The 20,133-nt window shown below is 52.5% G+C and overlaps 1 protein-coding gene across 1 annotated transcript in view; it reads right to left on the bottom strand.

The window, feature by feature from the left end:
• Positions 1-5,469: 5,469 nt before the first annotated feature.
• LOC132536521 (unconventional myosin-XVIIIb-like) overlaps positions 5,470-20,133 on the bottom strand; it is a gene marked incomplete at its 5' end in the record, with an annotated part of 39,658 nt that continues 24,994 nt past the window's right edge. Inside the window, 4 exons of the mRNA XM_060184517.1 lie at positions 5,470-5,628; positions 10,335-10,459; positions 14,742-14,850; positions 15,115-15,234. Coding sequence (XP_060040500.1) covers positions 5,470-5,628; positions 10,335-10,459; positions 14,742-14,850; positions 15,115-15,234 — 513 coding nt within the window. The remainder of the gene's footprint in view (positions 5,629-10,334; positions 10,460-14,741; positions 14,851-15,114; positions 15,235-20,133) is intronic.

Below are 20,133 nucleotides of genomic sequence, written 5' to 3'. Positions count from 1 at the left end.
TCCTTCTCTATCTCCCCTTCTCTCTCAGTTTCTCTGTCCTGTCAAATTAAAAAAAAAAAAAAGAGGGAGCCAGGTGGTGGCGCACCTGGCTAAGTGCACACAAATACAGTGCTCAAGGGTCTGGGTTTGAACCCCCGGTCCCCACCTGCAGGGGGAAAAGTTTAGTGATGGTGAAGCAGGGCTAGCTAGAGGTGTCTCTCTCCCTGTCTGTCTCTCCCTTCAATCTTAATTTCTGGCTGTCTCTATCCAATAAATAAAGATAATAAACAAATGTTTTTACGAAAAGGAAAAAAAATGGCTGCTGGGAGCAGTGGATTTGTAGTGCAGGCAGCCAGCCCCAGTGATGACCCTGGAGGCAAGAGGAGGTGGAGGAGAAGGAGGAGGAGGTGGAGGAGGAGGAGGAGGTGGAGGAGGAGGAGGAGGTGGAGGAGGTGGAGGAGGTGGAGAAGGAGGAGGAGGAGGTGGAGGAGGAGGAGGAGGAGGAGGTGGAGGAGGAGGAGGAGGAGGAGGAGGAGGTGGAGGAGGAGGAGGAGGTGGAGGAGGTGGAGAAGGAGAAGGAGGAGGAGGAGGAGAAGGAGGAGGAGGTGGAGGAGGAGGAGGAGGAGGTGGAGGAGGTGGAGAAGGAGGAGGAGGAGGTGGAGGAGGGAGGAGGAGGTGGAGGAGGTGGAGAAGGAGGAGGAGGAGGTGGAGGAGGAGGAGGAGGAGGTGGAGGAGGAGGAGGAGGTGGAGGAGGTGGAGAAGGAGGAGGAGGAGGTGGAGGAGGAGGAGGAGGAGGTGGAGGAGGAGGAGGAGGTGGAGGAGGAGGAGGAGGTGGAGGAGGTGGAGGAGGAGGAGGAGGTGGAGGAGGAGGAGGAGGTGGAGAAGGAGGAGGAGGAGGTGGAGAAGGAGGAGGAGGTGGAGAAGGAGGAGGAGGAGGTGGAGGAGGAGGTGGACGAGGAGGAGGAGGTGGAGGAGGAGGAGGAGGTGGAGGAGGAGGAGGAGGTGGAGGAGGAGGTGGAGGAGGAGGAGGTGGAGAAGGAGGAGGAGGAGGAGATGGAGAAGGAGGAGGAGGAGGAGAAGGAGGAGGAGGAGGAGGAGGTGGAGGAGGAGGTGGAGGAGGAGGAGGAGGAGGTGGAGAAGGAGGAGGAGGAGGAGGTGGAGAAGGAGGAGGAGGAGGTGGAGGAGGAGGAGGAGGTGGAGGAGGAGGTGGTGGAGAAGGAGGAGGAGGAGGAGGTGGAGAAGGAGGAGGAGCTGGAGAAGGAGGAGGAGGTGGAGGAGGAGGAGGTGGAGGAGGAGGAGGTGGTGGAGAAGGAGGAGGAGGTGGAGGAGGAGGAGGTGGAGAAGGAGGAGGAGGAGGAGGTGGAGAAGGAGGAGGAGGAGGTGGAGGAGGAGGAGGAGGAGGAGGAGGAGGAGGAGGAGGAGGAGAATCAGATGGCCCTGGACACCAGATGGCCACCCAAAGACCTTGCAAGCCTGGTGAGGTCAAGGATGACCAGGAAGATCCCCAGTGCAGGCTCAGAGCCGTGGGTGGGGGTCCTCTAGCACTCAGAGCCACGCAGCCAGGACCAGGTGTTAGGCCCCCTCTCAGAAGTGGCTCTCAAGTCGGCAGGGGCTTTCCAGAGCGGCAGACACATCACAGCAAATCAGCCTCTGGCTGAGAGGCAAGAGGCTGGAAAGCCAGGAGCTGGGCTTGGGGGCCCATGAGGGTGGGCTCCGAGGCCCCCAACTTCTCCCACCTCCAGGCCCAGAGCTCCTCAACTTCCCCAGACACTGGGCTGTGGCCATTCTTCACCGTTCTAAGAGGGCAGGTCCAGTGTGGAGCTCACTCCTGCCCCCGCTGTCTCCCCATGCCTGCGTAGGAGTGGCCGGGGGTCGACTCAGTCCCATGGGTCAGTCTCGGGCCACCTCCCGCCCCCAGGGCCATCTCAGACAGCCTGGTCCTTTGGAGGCCTGGCTTCAAGACTTCCTAGGGGGTCCTTGGCCTAACAAGTCACCGGACTCTCCTACCAACCCTCACTTCTAGAACGCACCCACCGACCGGCTGCTGGAGGCCAGATAGACACACACAGAAGTTGCCCCGGGGTCCAGCCACCTTGAACAAGGGTGAGGGGAAGCAGTGGCTTGAGCCCTGCACAGGGTTTGACCTGTAGGAAGAAGCCTGGGAGAGTTCCGTCAGCCCTCGGAACCCAACCCTGTGACCCGCCGAAGCAGCTATGGCAACCAGAAGCCAAGGATTTCTTCGTGTTACAACTCTGGGCTCTGAACTCAAATGCCAAGCTGGGGACGGGGTGCCCCACCCCTCCATCCCAGCTTGGCCAATGGCACAGGTGGGTGACTGCCCCTGCAGCTGGCTCCCCTTGACAGATTGCTGGAGAGTGGGGCTGACTTCCAGAACTCTCCCTCTGGGCAGTCTGTCTGCCTCCGTTCCCACCCTCGGACTGACACACTGACAGCCCTCATGCGTTCCCCGCTGGAGCATGGCTCCACCCAGAGAAGATTCTGGATGCTCTTGGCAAGTGGAGCGTAAGGAGTTTAGCCTCCGTAGAGGGACGGCAGCGGTGGGGAGGGCATCACAGACCTGGTCAGCACTGACAAGAGACCGTGGAAACAGGGAGAGATGGGGCCAGGTGGTGGCACTGCTGGCTGAGTGCACGCATTATAGCGCTCAAGGACCCGGGTTCAAGCCCCTGGTCCCCACCCGCAGAGGAAAAACTTCACGAGTGGTGCAGCAGGACTGCTGGTGTCTCTCTGTCTCTCTTCCTCTCTATCTCCCCTCTTTCTCTCTCTATTCAACAATAAATAAGATTTAAAAGAACAAGGGTGTTGGGCAGTAGCGCAGCAGGTTAAGCACAGGTGGCACAAAGCGCAAGGACCGACTTAAGGATCCCAGTTCCAGACCCCCGGCTCCCCACCTGCAGGGGAGTCGCTTCATAAGCAGTGAAACAGGTCTGCAGGTGTCTGTCTTTCTCTCCCCCTCTCTGTCTTCCCCTCCTCTCTCCATTTCTCTCTGTCCTATCCAACAACGATGACATCAGTAGCAACAACAATAATAACCACAACAATAGAAAACAAAATGGGAAAAAATAAATATAAATAAATATAAAAAACTTTATTTATAAAAAAAAGAGAGAGAGATGAAGTGATGGAGAAGGCTAGGCAAGTTGCACACTGATGCCCCTCTTGGAAAGAAGGCACCCCTGGCCAATCCAGAGCCCCTGACCCTCATGTTTGCACTTTAATCCTGGATCTATGGAGAGAGGCTGAGTGTCTCCTATCTGCCTCTTCTGAGGTCTCCCTCAGGGGTTGTCTACCTCAAACTGGACCTCTGGGAGCCCGGCGGTGGCGCACCTGCTTGAGCACATGTTGCAATGCACAAGGACCTGGGTTTGAGGCCCCGCTACCCACCTGCGGCGGGGGGAAGCTTTGCGAGCGGTGAAACAGGGCTGCAGGTGTCTCTCTGTCTATCTCCCTCACTCTATCTCCCCCTTCCTTCTCAATTTCTGACCGTCTCTACCTAATAAATAAAGATAATTTAAAAAATCAAAATATCTGCACACCTCCTCCTCTGCCCCGCCACAGATCTGCAGACCTCAGTCAGGTGTCCTGGGGGAACGGCACCCCAGACACTCCCAGTTCCACTAAGGAAAGGCCTTCTGATGGGCTTGAGCTTGAGAGCCCCATGGAACTGTCTTTGACAAACGCCTGAGCAGAAATGAAAGCATGGGATGCAAGGTTAGCCCATCTTGCTTCTGGGCAGGGCCCAGCCCTTGCCTGAACTGCTTAAGCCATCCAAAAGTCCAAACCCTGAACAGAAATGAAGACCAATGCCTTATCTGGTCTCCTTCCCCAACCTCTTGCTCCTTTTGCCAGCAGTGGGCACAGGAGCTGAGCCTCACCACCAGGGGGCATCCTCCCAGCCGCCTGACAGGTGCAGACAAAGGCGCCCAAGGTCCTGCAACTAGCAAGCAGCATGGCTGGGAGCAGACATGTGTCTGGGACACCCATGTGTCCTGGAGCCCCGACTCCCCGGAGCCCTGCCCCACTAGGGAAAGACAGAAACAGGCTGGGGGTGTGGGTCCACTTGCCAACACCCATGTCCAGCGGAGAAGCAATTATAGAAGCCAGAACTCCCACCTTCCGCTCCTTATAAAGAATTTTGGTCCACAATCCCAGAGGCATAAAAAAGAAGGAAACTGGGGGTCGGGCGGTGGCGTAGCGGGTTAAGCGCACGTGGCGCAAAGCGCAGGGACCGGCATAAGGATCCTGGTTCGAGCCCCCGGCTCCCCACCTGCAGGGGAGTCGCTTCACGGGCGGTGAAGCAGGTCTGCAGGTGTCTATCTTTCTCTCCCCCTCTCTGTCTTCCCCTCCTCTCTCCATTTCTCTCTGTCCTATCCAACAATAAAGCAACGTCAACAATGATGATAATAACCGCAACGAGGCTGCAACAACTAGGGCAACAAAAAGGGGGGGGGGGGGAAATGGCCTCCAGGAGCGGTGGATTCATGGGGCAGGCACCGAGCCCAGCAATAGCCCTGAAAAAAAAAAAAGGAAACTTCCAATGGAGGGGATGGATATGACATTCTGGTGGTGGAAACGATATGAATTGTACCCCTCCTATCCCACAATCTTGTCTATCATTATTAAATCACTAATAATAATGATGATGATGATGATGATAATAAAAGTTGAAAAATAATAAAACACAAAGCAGAACATGGAATGGAGTTGCTGTATTGCACCAAGGTAAAAGACTCTCGGGGGTCGGGTGGTTAGCACAGCAGGTTAAGCTCACGTGGCACAAAGCGCAAAGACCAGTGTAAGGATCCCAGTTCGAGTCCCCAGCTCCCCACCTGCAGGGGAGTCGCTTCCCAGGTGGTGAAGCAGGTGGTGAAGGGTGTCTGTCTTTCTCTCCTCCTCTCTGTCTTCCCCTCCTCTCTCCATTTCTCTCTATCCTATCCAACAATGAACGACATCAACAACAGTAATAACTACAGCAAGGCTACAACAACAAGGGCAACAAAAGGGGGGGTGGCCCCCAGGAGCAGTGGATTCATGGTGCAGGCACTGAGCTCCAGCAATAACCCTGGAGGCAAAAAAAAAAAACATTAAAAAAATAAAAAACTCTGGGGTGGGTGGGGGAAGGGCTCAGGTCCTAGAACATGAGGAGGACCTAGAGGGGGTTGAATTGTTATGTGGAAAACTGGGAAATGTTACGCATGTACAAACTAGTATGTTTTACTACTGACTATAAACCATTAAGGCCCCAATAAAGAAATTTTTAAAAAGAAGAAGCATGACTGAGACTAGACAAGGACTGGACGAGGGTGTCTTCACGTCAGCACTTATGTGTCCTGACCGACCATTACCCCAGAGGGGATGACGTGGCAGGGAAGAGGCTTAGATGAAGATCTCAGGAGAGACCCCGATAAGGGTGCCAGCAGCCATGAGCCCCCCACCCCGGGTGCCCAGATACACCACACGGAGGGCAACTCACTTCTTCTGCTTCTTCTCCAGCTCATGGTTTCGACTCTGCTGGTTCTCCAGCAGCAGGTGGGTGTCCTCCAGGTCACAGGTAAGATGGCGGCACTTCCTCTTCAGCTGGTGAGCCACCATCTTGGCCCCCTCATAGGCACTCTGCAGCTCCCCCAGCTATGGGACCAAGGGGACGAGTTAGGCCACTCTGCTGGCAGCGAGAGAACTTCATGCTTCTCCTGTCCGGCGGCTGCCATTTCCCAGGTGAACTCCATGGAGAGAGAGAGAGAGACGGAGAGACAGAGAGGAAGCAGGTGCTGGAGAGACCCTGGCTAGGTACTTCCTGTCTCCATCTCTCCGGGAGGAAGTTACATCTCTGAGTTTGCTCAGGGGTAAAAACAGGACTAGTCCTGCACAACTCCTGGGATTGCTTTTAAAAAATAATTTCCTTTGGGGTCAGGAGGTAGTGCAGCGGGTTAAGCGCACGTGGCGCAAAGCGCAGGGACCAGCAAGGATCCCGGTTCGAGCCCCCGGCTCCCCACCTGCAGGGGAGTCGCTTCCCAGGCGGTGAAGCAGGTCTGCAGGTGTTTGTCTTTCTCTCCCCCTCTCTGTCTTCCCCTCCTCTCTCCATGTCTCTCTGTCCTATCCAACAATAACAACAACAAGAGAAACAAAATAGAAACAGTGTCCTCCAGGAGCAGTGGAATTGTAGTGTAGGCAAGGAACCCTGGAGGCAGAAAAAATAAAATAATTTCCCACAGCGATCCTTTGGCCAATGTGTATGGTGATTTGCATGCCCTGCCCCAACTCCCCGGCCCCTGAGTCCTGTGTGATCAGCATCCCCCAGTTGGCATCATGCCGGAGGCTCTGTGAACGTAAGGAAGCTGAGTCAAAGCGACGCTACACACCCAACAGACAGGCCCTATAGGGGGCACTGGCCAGGCGCCTGAGTGGCAGAGGCCCTCACACGGCCGTAAACAACTAGAACTGCTGAGCCTCCCCTCTCGCCTCCTCCAGGAACCCTCCCAGATGTTCCAGTTTCAGTCTGCGAGAGAGGACGTCTCAGCACACACGCTATGAGAGAAAGAAAAAAAAAAAGATGGCCTCATTAAAGAATTGCTTTAAATAAGCAAAACACTGAGTTAATGAGGCCTGTAATTCCGAATTCAGTGTTTGGAGGCAGATAGGATGTTTTCTTGGATTCTGCTGCTCGGAAAAAGGTTGCCGCGTTATTACTTCTTAATGGAGCATGAATATCCCCCTTCCTCGGGTAAACAGGCCTGACTTCAGGATCCGTTACTCAGCAGCTGGGCTGGTCTCCTGACGTCGACCCTGGGTTTCTCTACAGCTCAGAATGGCCCCTGATGGCTGTGTGATGTCTATCTGAGGAGCAACCCCTAGGCCCAGCCCACAAGGCACCCCATCCCATGACACTTCTCTCTCTCTTTAGGGAGATAAGGATAGGGGCCAGGCGGTGGCACACCTGGTTAAGCGCACACAACACTGTGCACAAGGACCCAGGTTCAAGACCCTGGTTCCCACCTGCAGGGGGAAAGCTGCATCACTAGGGCTGCAGGTGTCTGTCTGTCTATCTCTCTTCCTCTCTATCTCCTCCTCCCTTCTCAATTCCTCTCTCTCTCTAACCAATAATAAAGAAATAATTAAAGAGAGAAGATAAGGACAAGAAAGGGATGAGCACACATGTCCTCGGTTGTCTGGGAGCTCCTGTCCGACGGGGAGGCCAGAGCCAGCAAGTAAAGAGGAGGCTGGTCTTGGATGGCAGCATCGACACCAGGGAAAACCTTTTCAGGGCAGTGATTCATTTTGATTTTTTTATTTTTTATCGATAGTATATTAGGAGATTGTAAGGTGACAGTGTATAGCTCCACACCACACCCACTAGAAAGTCCTGATTTTATTTATTAATCATCTATTTATTATTAAATTTATTAGTAATTATTTATTTATTCTTTATTAAATTTATTTTTATTAATTATTTATTCTGTATTTATTATTTATTTTAAAATGTATTTGTGATTTAATAATTATTAACAAGATTGTAAGATAGCAGGGGTACAAGTCAATACAGTTCCCACCACCAGAGTTCCATATCCCATCCCCTCCATTGAAAAGTTTCCTGTTCTTTATCCCTCAGGGAGTATGGACCAAAAATTTTTATGGAGTGTACAAGGTGGAAGCTCTGGCTTCTATAATTGCTTTTCCACCGGACATGGATGTTGGCAGGTGGATCCACACCCCCAGCCTGTTTCTGTTTTTCCCTAGTGGGGCAGGGCTCTGGGGAGGTGAGGTTCCAGGACACATTAGGGAGGTTGTCAGGGCAGTGATATTTAAACTCAATTAAAGACCCTTGGAGACGTTTATGTAAGAAAAAGAAGCAGTGTTCCAGAAAGAAGTGAGGTGAGAAAGGATAAAGGGTTTTGTGTGTGTGTGTGTGTGTGTGTGTGTGTGTGTGTGTGTGTGTGTGTGTGTGTGTGTGTGGATTTGCTCCCATGATCCTCTGTGACTTCAGTCTCCACATAGAAATCATATTTAAATGATGTAACGTTCTAAGACTCATGCCTGGACCCTTGGGGGCCAGCGTGGTGTGCACACTGTCAGGTAAGAGAATAGCAAAAGGTGTATCCCCACTAGCTGGTTCCTTGTCTTATTATTGGTTAGTCACGAGCTACATCAAAGCAACTCTAAAACAGCTTCAATCAGCAAGGCATGCAGTGGTTGGTTTAAGAGCAAAAGGGGAAGAAGGTGGGACAGGAGAATCTGCACAAGGCAGCATCCAAGAGTCTCTTGCAGACTAACACTCTCTCGTCTGAAGCTCTCTCTGAATTTACACACCTAAGTGAGGTTCAGCAGATTCGTGGCTGCAGCGTCAGTGGTCAAGGGCTCCCTCAGTAACTTCAGGCATCAAGCTGGCTGTGGCCTGCAGCTCTGGCCCCATGGACACTTGTCCGAGTGTCAGAAGTGACCGATCTCTGCTGGCCATGCAGAATAATTAAGTTGTGGGTTGCAGAAGCCTCGTGGTAATACAAGCCTGCAATGCTGAGCTATCTTCCCTAGTCTGTTCGCCAATATATTTGTTTTTAAAGAGGAAAAAAATTACGAGGGAACTTCCTCCCCAGAAATAAAGCCAATTGATCTTTGACACAGAGGAGACTGCCTGTGTGCTTCTTTAAGGAAAGTCAACTGGACAAGTGTTCCTCCGCGTGTTCAAAATAACGGTTTAGACACAGACCCCACGTCCTGCATGATGACGAACTCGAAGCAGATCGCAAATGTGAACACGGAACTGTAAAGCTCGCAGGAGCAAAAAGCCAAGGACACTTGGACCGCCTTGGCTTTGGCAATCGCTTCCGAGGCATCACATCGAAGGCAGGATTCATCAAGGAAATGAGAAAATGGACTTTGTTAAAATTAAACAAAAACAAAACAAAACAAAAACGTTGCTTTGCAAAAGGTACTACCAAGAGAATGAGAAGACCAGGAGAGGACATTAGCAAAAACATAGATCTGATAAAGGAATCTTAAGTACATGTACAGCAAGACTCCTCAAATTCCAACAACTAGAAAACAAACCACATTTTAAATGAGCCAAAGAACTTTCGAAGCGGTTTTGATGACAAGGTCACAGCAGGAATGGAATGGGAACTCGGGCATGCTGAGTTCAAGTTCAAGTTCAATGTTTCGAAAAGATTTTTATTTACATATTTCCTGGAAAGAAAGCCACAAAAAGAGAGAGACGGGTGGGGGGCGAGGGAGAGAGGATGGCCACTCAGCTCTGGCAAATGGTTTTGGCAGGGATTGAACCCGGGCTCTCTGCGACCCTGAACACGCAAGTCCTACGTTCTAAAGCGCAGCCACTTCCCAAGTCCAGAATTCAGCTTCTTCACTCCAGAATATTCTATCCCCAGTGTAGAAGACACACAGAGGGGTCAGGCAGTGGTGCCCCTGGTTAAGCAGAGATAGTACTAAGGGCCACAACCTGAACAAGGATCCGGGTTCAAGCCCCAGCTCCCCACCTGCGGGGGGGGGGGTCGCTTCACAAGTTGCAAAGCAGGTCTGCAGGTGTCTCTCTTTCTCTCTCTCTCTCTGAATCCCCCTCCTCTCTCAATTTCTCTCTGTCCTATCCAATAAAAGGGGGGAAATGGCCTCCAGGAGCAATGGCTCTGTAGTGCCAGCACTGAGCCCCAGAGATAAGCCTGGAGGCAAAAACAGACAAACAAACAGTCACACAGAGAAGACCCTTGTCACGCTGGGACTGCATCTGTGACCATGGTGGAAACGCGTGACGTGTCTGCCGCAGTCCCCACTCCTACCGCCAGATCTGGCCAACACCACCATCACCCAGAACACAGGAGAGGGAGCCGGCAGGCAGCTCTGTACACGTGCAGTTCCGGTTCGATCCCCCATGCAACCAAACAGCAGTAAGCACAAGTCCACAGATTCTGGTGGGGGCTTTGCTCTCTCTGCCTCTCACAATCTGTCTGACTATATTCTTTTTTAAAAAAATATTTATTTATTTATTTATTCCCTTTTGTTGCCCTTGTTGTTATATTGTTGGACTTATTATTGCTGTCATTGTTGTTGGATAGGACAGAGAGAAATGGAGAGAGGAGGGGAAGACAGAGAGGGGGAGAGAAAGATAGACACCTGCAGACCTGCTTCACCGCTTGTGAAGCGACTCCCCTGCAGGTGGGGAGCCGGGGGCTCGAACCGGGATCCTTAGGCCGGTCCTCGTGCTTTGCGCCGCCTGTGCTTAACCCGCTGCGCTACAGCCTGACTCCCTTCTGACTCTATTCTGAAAGGGGCAGCAAGCGAAAGCCCTTGCACGGCAGAGGTGAGCCCCCGCCCAGTCCGTGGCCTCTCACCTTCTGCTCCAGCTCCTTCCTGGACGTCAGCTCCGAGTCCAGCCTCTCCTCACACTGCTGTAACCGCTTCCTGAGGAACTCGTTCTCCATCTGCACGCAGTCTAGACGTATCTGCCACTCGTCTGCTGTGGGGAGGCGATGGGGGGGTGCTGGTGAGTGCGCCGCTGTCCTGAACCTTTGTGCACAAGTCTGTCACTTCAACAGCAGTCCTGAGGCTCCCCCTGAGACTCCAGGGGGCCAGGCAGTGACACACCCAGGTGAGCGCACACTTTACCATCTGCAAGGACCCAGGTTCAAGCCCCCGGTCCCCACTTGCAGGGGGAAAGCTTCACAAGCAGTGAAGCAATGCTGAAGGTGTTTTTTTTTTTTTTTTGGTCTCTCTCCCTTTCTATCTCCTTTCCCTCTCAATTCCTCTCTGCCCTATCAAATCAAATATATAAGAATAAAACCCAGGGAGCCGGGCAGTGGTGCACCCAGTTAAGTGCATATATTACCAAGTGCAAGGACCCAGGTTCAAATCCCTGGTCCCCACCTGCGGGGGGTGGGGAAGCTTCACAAGCAGTGAAGTGGGTCTGCAGGTGTCTGTTTTTCTCTCTACCTCTCTATCTCCCCTTCCTCTCTCAGTTTCTCTCTGTCCTACCTAATAAAAATTGGGGGGGGGGGAGTCAGGGAAAAAATGACCACTGGGAGTGGTGGATTTGCAGTGCCAGCAACAACCCTGGAAGCAAATAAGTAAATAAAGTCCAAGCTTGAAGTCACTAAGGAAAGGAGACTGTGGGCATGGTGGGGCAGCTCCTCTCTGCATACACTGTGCCTTTGCTCTGCCAAGGAAATCCCACAGTCCTAGAGGGCTCTGTGCAAATACACCCTCACCCCCCAAATGCACCATCTGCCTGGGTCTCTCCCTGCCTGGGTCTCCCGCGTCAGAGAGCCCCAGGCTCCTCTGTGTTAGGCTCCTGGGGAAGCACCAGCCTCAGGGCAGGTGGCAGGAAGGGGTGGGCAGTATAAGAGGAGGGGGCGGGTAGAGAGAGGGAGAGAGAAGAGAAGGGGAGGGAAGAAAGAGAAAGAAGGGGTTGGGTGGTGGTGCACCTGGTTGAGCGCACATGTTATAGCGCACAAGGACCTGGGTTTGAGCCCCTGGTCCCCACTTGTGGGGGAAAGGTTTGCGAGTGGTAAAGCAGGGCTGCAGGTGTCTCTCTGTCTCTCTCCCTCTCTATCTCCCCCTTCCTTCTCAACTTCTGGCTGTCTCTATCCAATAAATAAAGATAATAAAAACAATTTTTGAAATTTGTATGTATATTTATTTCTTTTCCCTTTTGTTGCCCTTGTTTTTTTTTATTGTTGTGGTTATTATTGATATTGTTGTTGATGTCATCGTTGTTGGATAGGACAGAGAGAAATGGACAGAGGAGGGGAAGACAGAGAGGGGGAGAGAAAGACAGACACCTGCAGACCTGCTTCACCGCCTGTGAAGCGACTCCTCTGCAGGTGGGGAGCCGGGGGCTCGAACCGGGATCCTTACGCCGGTCCTTGTGCTTTGCGCCACGTGCGCTTAACCCGCTGCGCTACTTCCTGACTCCCAATAAAAACAAATTTTTAAAAAATCACAAAGTATTTAAAAAAGAGAGAAAGAAAGAGAAAAAAAAGAGAAAGAGAAGAAGAAAGTGGAGGGAGAAAAAAGAAAAAAAGAAAGAAGAGAGAAAGAGAGTAAATGGAAAAAGAAAAGAAAGATAAAAAAAAGAGAGAGAGAAAATACACAGAGAGAGAGAGAGAGAGAGCAATGAGCCGCCACTTCCTGCAGTCCACGACTCCGAGCCCCCTGGCATTTCTAGAGCCTCAGTCCGCAGGGGTCACGGGCCAAGGGTGCCAGCACCTTATAAAGGCTGACAGACACCTGAGGCCACGTCCTGTCCTGACTTGCTGAGATGGGGACAGCAGGGAACAGAGATGTCGCCCTGCCCAGCCAACGTAGGGAGAGAGTGCGGTGGGCCCTGCTGGCAGCTCCTGGCTCTGCTGAACACTCTGCCGTCACTGGGGAGTTCAGCGTCACCCCTTTCTGTTGGTATGCATGAGACCCCTTCGGTTTCATTTGGTTTAATCCCCCCTGCTTAACACTATTCTATTTACATAACCACTTCATTCTATTTACATAACCACTGTTAACAAGTTCCACCCTCCCTCCAGGGCATTTGTGGTTCAGTGATAGGATTCTCGCCTAATCTGCCCCCTCTTTGTCACACTCTGATTTTCACCAGTCACTTTTCTCTCCACCCTCTCTATGTCACATCCTGTTTCCACCCTACTTGGGAAGTATATATAAAGACAGCATTGTGAGTTTTAGAGTACTTTACCTTGAGTTTAGCTCAGCTCGGCTTAGATTGTGCTGCGTCCTGCATGAATAAAGAGATACTGCCTACAGTTCAACCATGAGTCCCTGGTCGTCTGCTACCCGCCCGTGAAGCCAGCCCGGTGAAAACAACATAGCCTGTCGAAAACAACACCTTTCTCTGCGTTCATGCAGTGAGCAAGCCCAGATCTACTCTGCTACCCGGCAGCTGTGAGGAGTTTCAGCGCCACAGTTTCAGCTGTGAGCACAGACAATCCTCGCCCTCCCTCCACCCCCCATCCGCTCTCTGTCCCCACTGTGTGCTGACCCACCCGTCTGAACAAGGAGGAAGCCCAGGCCAGCTCTGTCTGTGCCCACAGCCCCACATCTCATGGGAACTGCGGTCTGAAATGCCCACCCAGGAAAGCGACTTTGTGCACTTGACTTCTGTCTCCCTCAAAATGCACATGGGAGAGAAATACCCACATAGCCACAAGGAGGCCTTGAGCGCAGATTGCTTGGCACTGACTTTTCAATCGCTGCTAAACACAGGCCAGGCTGGGATAGTGCTTCTTGAGTGGTGAAGCAGGGCTGCAGGTGTCTCTGTCTCTCTCCCTATCACCACCTGCTCTTTCAACTTGTGACTGTCTCTATCCAATAAATTAAAGGTAAGGAAAAAAAAAAGTTTCAATGGCAAATGCCTGCCCGTTCTCTAGACTAGAAGCCTCCAGAAGTCAAAAGTGATTTTCCAAAATATAAGAAAACATTACTCCAAAGGGACAGATGTACCCCATGTCCAAGGCTGCGACATTCACAGCAGCCAGAAATGGAAGCACAAGGACCTATGCAAGGATCCTGGTTCAAGCCCCCCAGCTTCCCATTCACAAGCAGTGAAGCAAGTCTTTCTCTCCCTCTCTCCATCACCCCTTCCCCCTCTCAGTTTCTCTCTGTCCTATCCTATTTTTTTAAAAAATGGGAAAAATGTCCAGCAGGAGCAGTGGATCCACAGTGCTGACACAGAGCCCCAGCAATAACCCTGGAGGCAGAAAAATAGACACTATTATGTCTTTGGGGATAAAATGGATGGAACTGGTGGTGATTAGTGAAGTAAGGGGGTAAAAGATAACTTCCAGATGGTTCCACTCATATGTGGAATCTTGAGAATCGAAACACATGAACTTGAGAATAAATATCAACACATCTCGAAGACCTTGGGAGAACTACGGGGGTTAGAGTTGGGGGATGGGAGGGGGTGGGATACAGAACTCTGGGTGGGAGTGGTGTGGGACTAGCCTCTCACCATCTGGTAATCTTTTTCTTTTGAATTCACTTTTTTATTATTTATTTATTCTCTTTTGTTGCCCCTGTTGTTTTATTGTCGTTATTGTTGTTGTTGTTATTGATGTCGTCGCTGTTGGATAGGACAGAGAGATAGAGAGAGAGGAGGGGAAGACAGAGAGGGGGAGAGAAAGACAGACACCCGCAGACCTGCTTCACCGCCTGTGAAGCGACTCCCCTGCAGGTGGGGAGCCAGGGGCGCGAACCGGGATCTTTACGCCGGTCCTTGCGCTTTGTGCCACAAGCGCCTAACCCGCTGCGCTACCACCCAGCTCCCCACCATCTGGTAATCTTTTAAATCACTGACAGGACAAGATCAGAAGAGAAAACACAAGTAGAACCTGAACTGCAGTTGGCGTATTGCACCAAAGTAAAAGACTCTGGGGTGGGTGGGGAGAATACAGATCCAAGAAGGATGACAGAGGACCTAGTGGGGGCTGTATTGTTATATGGGAAACTGGGGAATGTTATGCATGTACAAACTATTGTACTTAATGTCGTCTGTAAAAACATTAATCCCCCGATTAAAAAATTCACTACTAGGAAACCCTAAAACAAGTGTGGAACTCTTTGCCAAAGTCTCATCCCGTAAGGTATTGTGGAAGCAATCAGTGTGAGAGAGTGAAAGAGAGAAAACAGCTCTCTCTACCAGCAGCTGACAATGAATGAATGAATGAATGAACGAATGAATAAAGCCACAGCTCTGTCCACCAGCAGCTGACCTTGGAGTTCTGGGCACTCACCTCCCCCAGCGTGGGTCCTTTCCAAGTGTTTCATCTGGACTCTCTGTTGGGCCTCTTCCAGCTGCTTCCTCACTGCTCCCAGCGTCTCCTGCACTTGCTCATACTGGCTCTGGAGGGGACAAGAAAGCCTGGCAGTTCCAGCTGGCACTGGACAGGGCCCTGGGCCGGCCCTCTCTCCCCCAGCGGCTGCCAGGGAGGCCACCCACCCCAGCCCCTAGACAGTCCTCACCCAGTGCTTCCGGAAGACCCCGATGTCCCCGGGGCCTCAGACGGAAAAGGGGGTGAGTAAGGTTCTGGATCCAAGGCGGCAGGGGCAGAAACTGGCCTCGTGGCAGTCTACCCTGGAGCCGGGCGCTGACCACTGGGCACTCACCTTCGCCTCCTGGATCTCCCGGGCCACCCGCAGCCGCTCTGCCCGTTCTCTCTCCAGCACTTGACAGGTCACATCTCCTTTGAATCTCTCTTCAGCAAGTTCTGTGGTCATGTCGGCAATCTGGGGGTTCGGAAGAGGAAGGCAGGGTCCTCAGGGGGCTGCAGACCCTCTCCACCCAGGCCAGTGTGCCACCCGGCCACCCCGGACCAGCCACCATCCCCTGTGGCAAGGCCACCCAGCACACAGTGAGGATGCACGGCGATCGGGGCCAGAAAGCTCAGCGTCAGAGCACAGGACCTGAATGCCCGAGGCTCCAGAGGCCACAGCTTCAATCCGGGCACCACCATATGCCACAGTTCAGCCGTGCTGGTCTCCCTCCCTCTTCTTTTGTAGAAATAAATCATAAAAACTGCGTTAAGATCAAGCATAAGTAGGGGCCAGGCAGGGGTGTACCTGGTTAAGTGCACACACTACCACAGTTCAAGCCCCTGGTCCCCCCACCTGCAGGGGGGAAGCTTCATGTGTGGTGAAGCAGGGCTGCAGGTGTCTCTCTGTCTCTCTATCTCCCTCTTCCCTCTTCATTTCTCTCTGACTCTATATAGATAATAATATCTATATAGATAATAATAAATAAAATAGTAAAAAAGAAAAGAAAAGAAAAAATTAAAAAAGAAAAGAAAAAAACAGAATCACAGCCGGGACGGCGGTCTTAGACAGGCGTGTGCAAACTCTCAGCCAGCACTCACTCACGCGTTGTGACTGCAAACAGAGCAAGGTGCCTGCCTGACCCTCCACCCTCTCAGCCCTAATGGGCCTGGGTAGCGACCGTGTATAAAGCTGTTGGAGAATGTAATCAGATGACCTCAGAAAGGTAAGCTCAGGGCCCAGTGGAAACAATGATCTTCTAGGACCGGGCACAGAGTCCAGAGGCCGAGAACTGGACGGGCATAGCCAGAGCTGAGCCATGCTCTGGTCAAAATTGATAAACAGAGAGTCGGGCGGTGGCACAGTGGGTTAAGCGCACGTGGCGCAAAGCGCAAGGACCGGCGTAAGGATCCCGGCTTCCCACCTGCAGGGGAGTCGCTTCACAGGCGGTGAAGCAGGTCTGCAGGTGTCTATCTCTCTTTCTCCCCCTCTCTGTCTTTCCTTCCTCTCTCCATTTCTCTCTGTCCCATCCAACAACAAGGACATCAATTACAACAACAGTAATGACTACAACAGTAAAACAAGGACAACAAAAGGGAATAAATAAATAAATATTCCAAGTTGATAAACAAGGGCTGGGAAGACAGATGACGGCTATGCAAAAGCATCATTCCTGAGGCTTTGCTGTTTGCTGGTTGTTGTTTTTCATACTTTTGGATACCAACCAGCCAGACAAGCCCATTTGGTCGGGGCCTCTGGGCTGTGGCGGCTGCAGGCGTGGCGTCTGGGGGTTGTCAGAACAGGGAAGCGAGAACAGCAGTTAATAATCAGCGAGTCCAGGGAGGACCTGGACTGAACTGAGGAGAGGTCCCCATATGTGGAACACAGATAGCTGAGACAAACTGGCAATTATAATAACGAGGAACAGAGAGAGAATGAGGTCATACAGGGGTCCAGGGAGGAGGAGGAAGAGATGCACTCTTAGATTTTGAGGACAACAGTGATGAGGGGATGGGCGAACGGGCGACAGGTAGAGAGAGGGGTCTCCAGGGATGAGGTGGACCTGTGGGGGAAGCGTGGGAGAAAGACTGTCCCTACGTGCTTTTGTTTTGTTTTATGTTATCTTTATTTACTGGATAGAGACAAGGAAAGAGGGAGGAAAAAGAAGGGAAAGAGGCAAGGTGGGGAGGGGACTCAGATCCAAGCTCAGTGACTAGCAAGACTGAGCGTCCGGGGCTGGCCTGCTCGGCTCCGGGCAGCTGAGCTGTTAGGGAAGTCATTGTGCTGGGGTTCGAGGCTGCACCCTGCATGATGCCCTGAGACACTGCAGCCCCTCCCTCCCTCCCTCCCTCTCCACACACCCCTGCCCAGTACCCCTTCCTGCCCACCGGAAGCCAGGGGTCCCATGAGCTCATGTCACCCCTCACCCATCCCCTCCACCGTCGCCCAGCCCAGCAAGAGGAGACAGGCTTTTGGGTCCCCCCAGACGGGTCCCCGAGGAGGTGGCTGAGCTGAGGTGCGGAACAGAAAGGCTTGGCCTGTCTCCATTTGCGTTTGTTCTTCACAGAGAATAAGGGGACTCCCAAGGGGTTCACGGGGGTTGTTGTTATTGTTCTTTCATCCTGGGAAGGTAAGCTCACAGGGAATTCCAAGTTCCTTTGGATACATTTCTCTGCTGTTGATTAAACGACAACAAAACACAAAACACTTTTACAGCCAGAAGACATTAACAAATAGCCTTGGTGGGGGGAACATTCTTCAAAGTCAAGCTGCAGGGGTGGCTTCTCTGTGCAGTCCACTGTCTCTGCCTTTCCCCTCCAGAGACTGCGGGGGACAGACCCCAGATTTAAGAAGAGCGGAGGAGAGAGTTTGGAAGTCACCTCTCAATGGAACAGCCTAGCCAGAGCTTGAACCTGCATCTCTCAGAGCCGGGGGATGGCCAGTAGCTGGTGAAGGGAGAGGCTCGGAAAGAGGGGGAGGGGGTCCTGGCTGTCTGTGGGGAGGGCCTCCCCTCTGCTCTGTTTCCCTCCCTCCCCCTGACTAAAACCTGGAACAGTGGTACAAATTTGGGCTCCAGAATGCTCAGCTTCGGGCAGGGGTGGGGGAGTGATCTAAGGTGGGCTCAGGTGGTGGACCTCTGCACTTAGAAGATTCGGGATCACTGCTACCAGAGCTACGAGGACCTCTTCCTACCCACGGGCTCCCATGTGGCCTCACATAGGGCCCATCTGCTCAGGGACAAGTCCAGGCCAGGCTGGCGCAAGTCAGGGACTCTCCAGATGCTGCCCCTGCTCCCTGCCCAGAGCCCCGAGACCCAACATGAACGCATCTCTGCTTCAGCCAACCAGTGTGAAATCTGATTTGTGCTCACCGGCCTGAGCACAGAGAGCGCAGAATTCATTAGTCATGCATTCCGTTCGTTTTGAGTTCCACAGGACCCCAGTCCAGAGCCCCAGAGACAATGAGTGCTTTCCAAGATGAGGGGATGACGGAGGTGGGGAGGTGGGTGGAGAGACGCTGACCTGACCATCCCCTGTCCCTGCAAGTCCTGCGCCCCTCCCACCCTGCAGGATGCAGGGGCTTGTGCAGAGTGAGCAGTCAGCCTACAGGGGCCTGGGCTGAAAGTCCAGAGGGTCCCTGCAGACAACTCCAGGGCCGTGCCTCTAGACAGGCACCCTTTTTCTGGGGCTCTGTGCTTAGGGACAGTGTCTCCAAAGTGAGGGCTCTAGGGAAAGGGGTGGACACAAGGCTATTGCCCGACGATTCCACAGGGAGTCAAGCACATAGGATAGCAAGTTCAGGAGAAATAGTTGAGCAGGCGGGAGGCAGGATCTGCGTGTGTGTGTGTGTGTGTGTGTGTCCCAAGTCGGCCTCCGGCTGTGCGTGCGTCACAGTGGTGCTCTGTCTTTTCTGTCTCCTGAGAAATAAAATCAAACAGCCCTGGGAGAAAAATAGGGACTGGGCAGTGGCACACCTGATTGAGGGCACATGTGGTACGAAGCACAAAGACCCATGAAAGGATCCCAGTTCAAGCCCCCGGCTCCCTGCAGGGGGGTCGCTTCACAAGAGGCGAAGCAGGTTTGTAGGTGTCTCTCTTCCTCCTCCTCCTCTCTGTCTTCCCCTCCTCTCTCAATTTCTCTCTTTTCTATCTAATAAGGTGGGAGAAAAAATGGCCACCAGGAGGAGTGGGTTGGTAGTGTGGGCACCGAGCCCCAGCGACAACCCTGGAGGGAAAAATGGGGCACCATCTGCAGTTAAGGGAACAGCAAATAGATTGTCTGGCCTGAATCTCCAGCCCCTGCTGTATCTGGGGGGTGGGTGGGGGGTGTGTGGACTGGCAGGGGGCTCTTCCTGCAAGTCCTGACCCTCCCCCTTTACACCGGGAGAATGTGTGTGGGCCGCCCAGTGAAGCTCTCGAATCATTGTGCAGTGGCACTGCCTCTACGATAAGACGCGGCAAATGGTGTTTCCACCAGCATGGTACACCTGCTGCTGCTAGTCTACTCCCCTGCTAGACAGGTGTCTTCTTGACGCCTGGCTCTGGGGGGGGGGGTCTCTGGCCCCCCAGCCGGTAGCAGAGACTCCCAGCTGAGAAGCAGGTCAGTCTGGAAGCTGAGCGCTCCCTCCACCTGTTCTCTAACCAAGTATCTCTCCAGGTGTGGTTTCCCCAGCCAGCAGGTGCAGCCTCAGCTGACCACTTAGAAGGGAGGGGACACAGCATCATTGTTCTGCAAAAAGACTTTTGTGCCTGAGGCTCCGAGATCCCAGGTTCAATCCCCAGCACCACCATCAGCCAGAGCTGAGCAGGGCTCTGGTCTTTCTGTGTCTCTGTTTCTTATTAAAGGCCAACAAAAAAGAAGGGGAGAGGAGAAAGAGGAGAAAGAGAAAGAGAAAAAGAAATTGGAAGGGATCCCAGAGTTTGAGGTCTTGAGTTTGGTCCTTGGCATCGCAAGTGCCAGAGTGATGCTCTGTGGCTTTCTCTCTGTCTCAAAAATAAACATATAGATAAATAAATCATAAAAAATATATATATATATATATTTTAACATTTGTATTTATTATTGGATAGACAGAGAGAAATTGAGAGGGGAGGTGGAGATAGAGAGGGAGAGAGACAGAGAGACACCTGCAGCCCTGCTTCACCACTCGTGAAGCTTTCCCCCTGCAGGTGGGGACCGGAGCTTGAACCCGGATCCTTGCGCACTGCAGTGTGTGCGCTTAACCATGTGCGCCACCACCTGGCCTCTATTTTAATTTTATTTTAATGAGAGAGAAGGTTACAGGGAGACACACACCAGAGCCACGCTCAGATCTGGCTTGTGAACCCTTTGACCCCTTTGACGTGAGAGGCCAGCGCCAAGAGGGAGAAGAGAC

The sequence above is a fragment of the Erinaceus europaeus genome, unplaced genomic scaffold, assembly GCF_950295315.1.
Source record: "Erinaceus europaeus unplaced genomic scaffold, mEriEur2.1 scaffold_959, whole genome shotgun sequence".
Classification (NCBI taxonomy): domain Eukaryota; kingdom Metazoa; phylum Chordata; class Mammalia; order Eulipotyphla; family Erinaceidae; genus Erinaceus; species Erinaceus europaeus.
The sequence above is the reverse complement of the archived record's forward strand: the minus strand, read 5'-3'. Positions and strand labels throughout refer to the sequence as shown.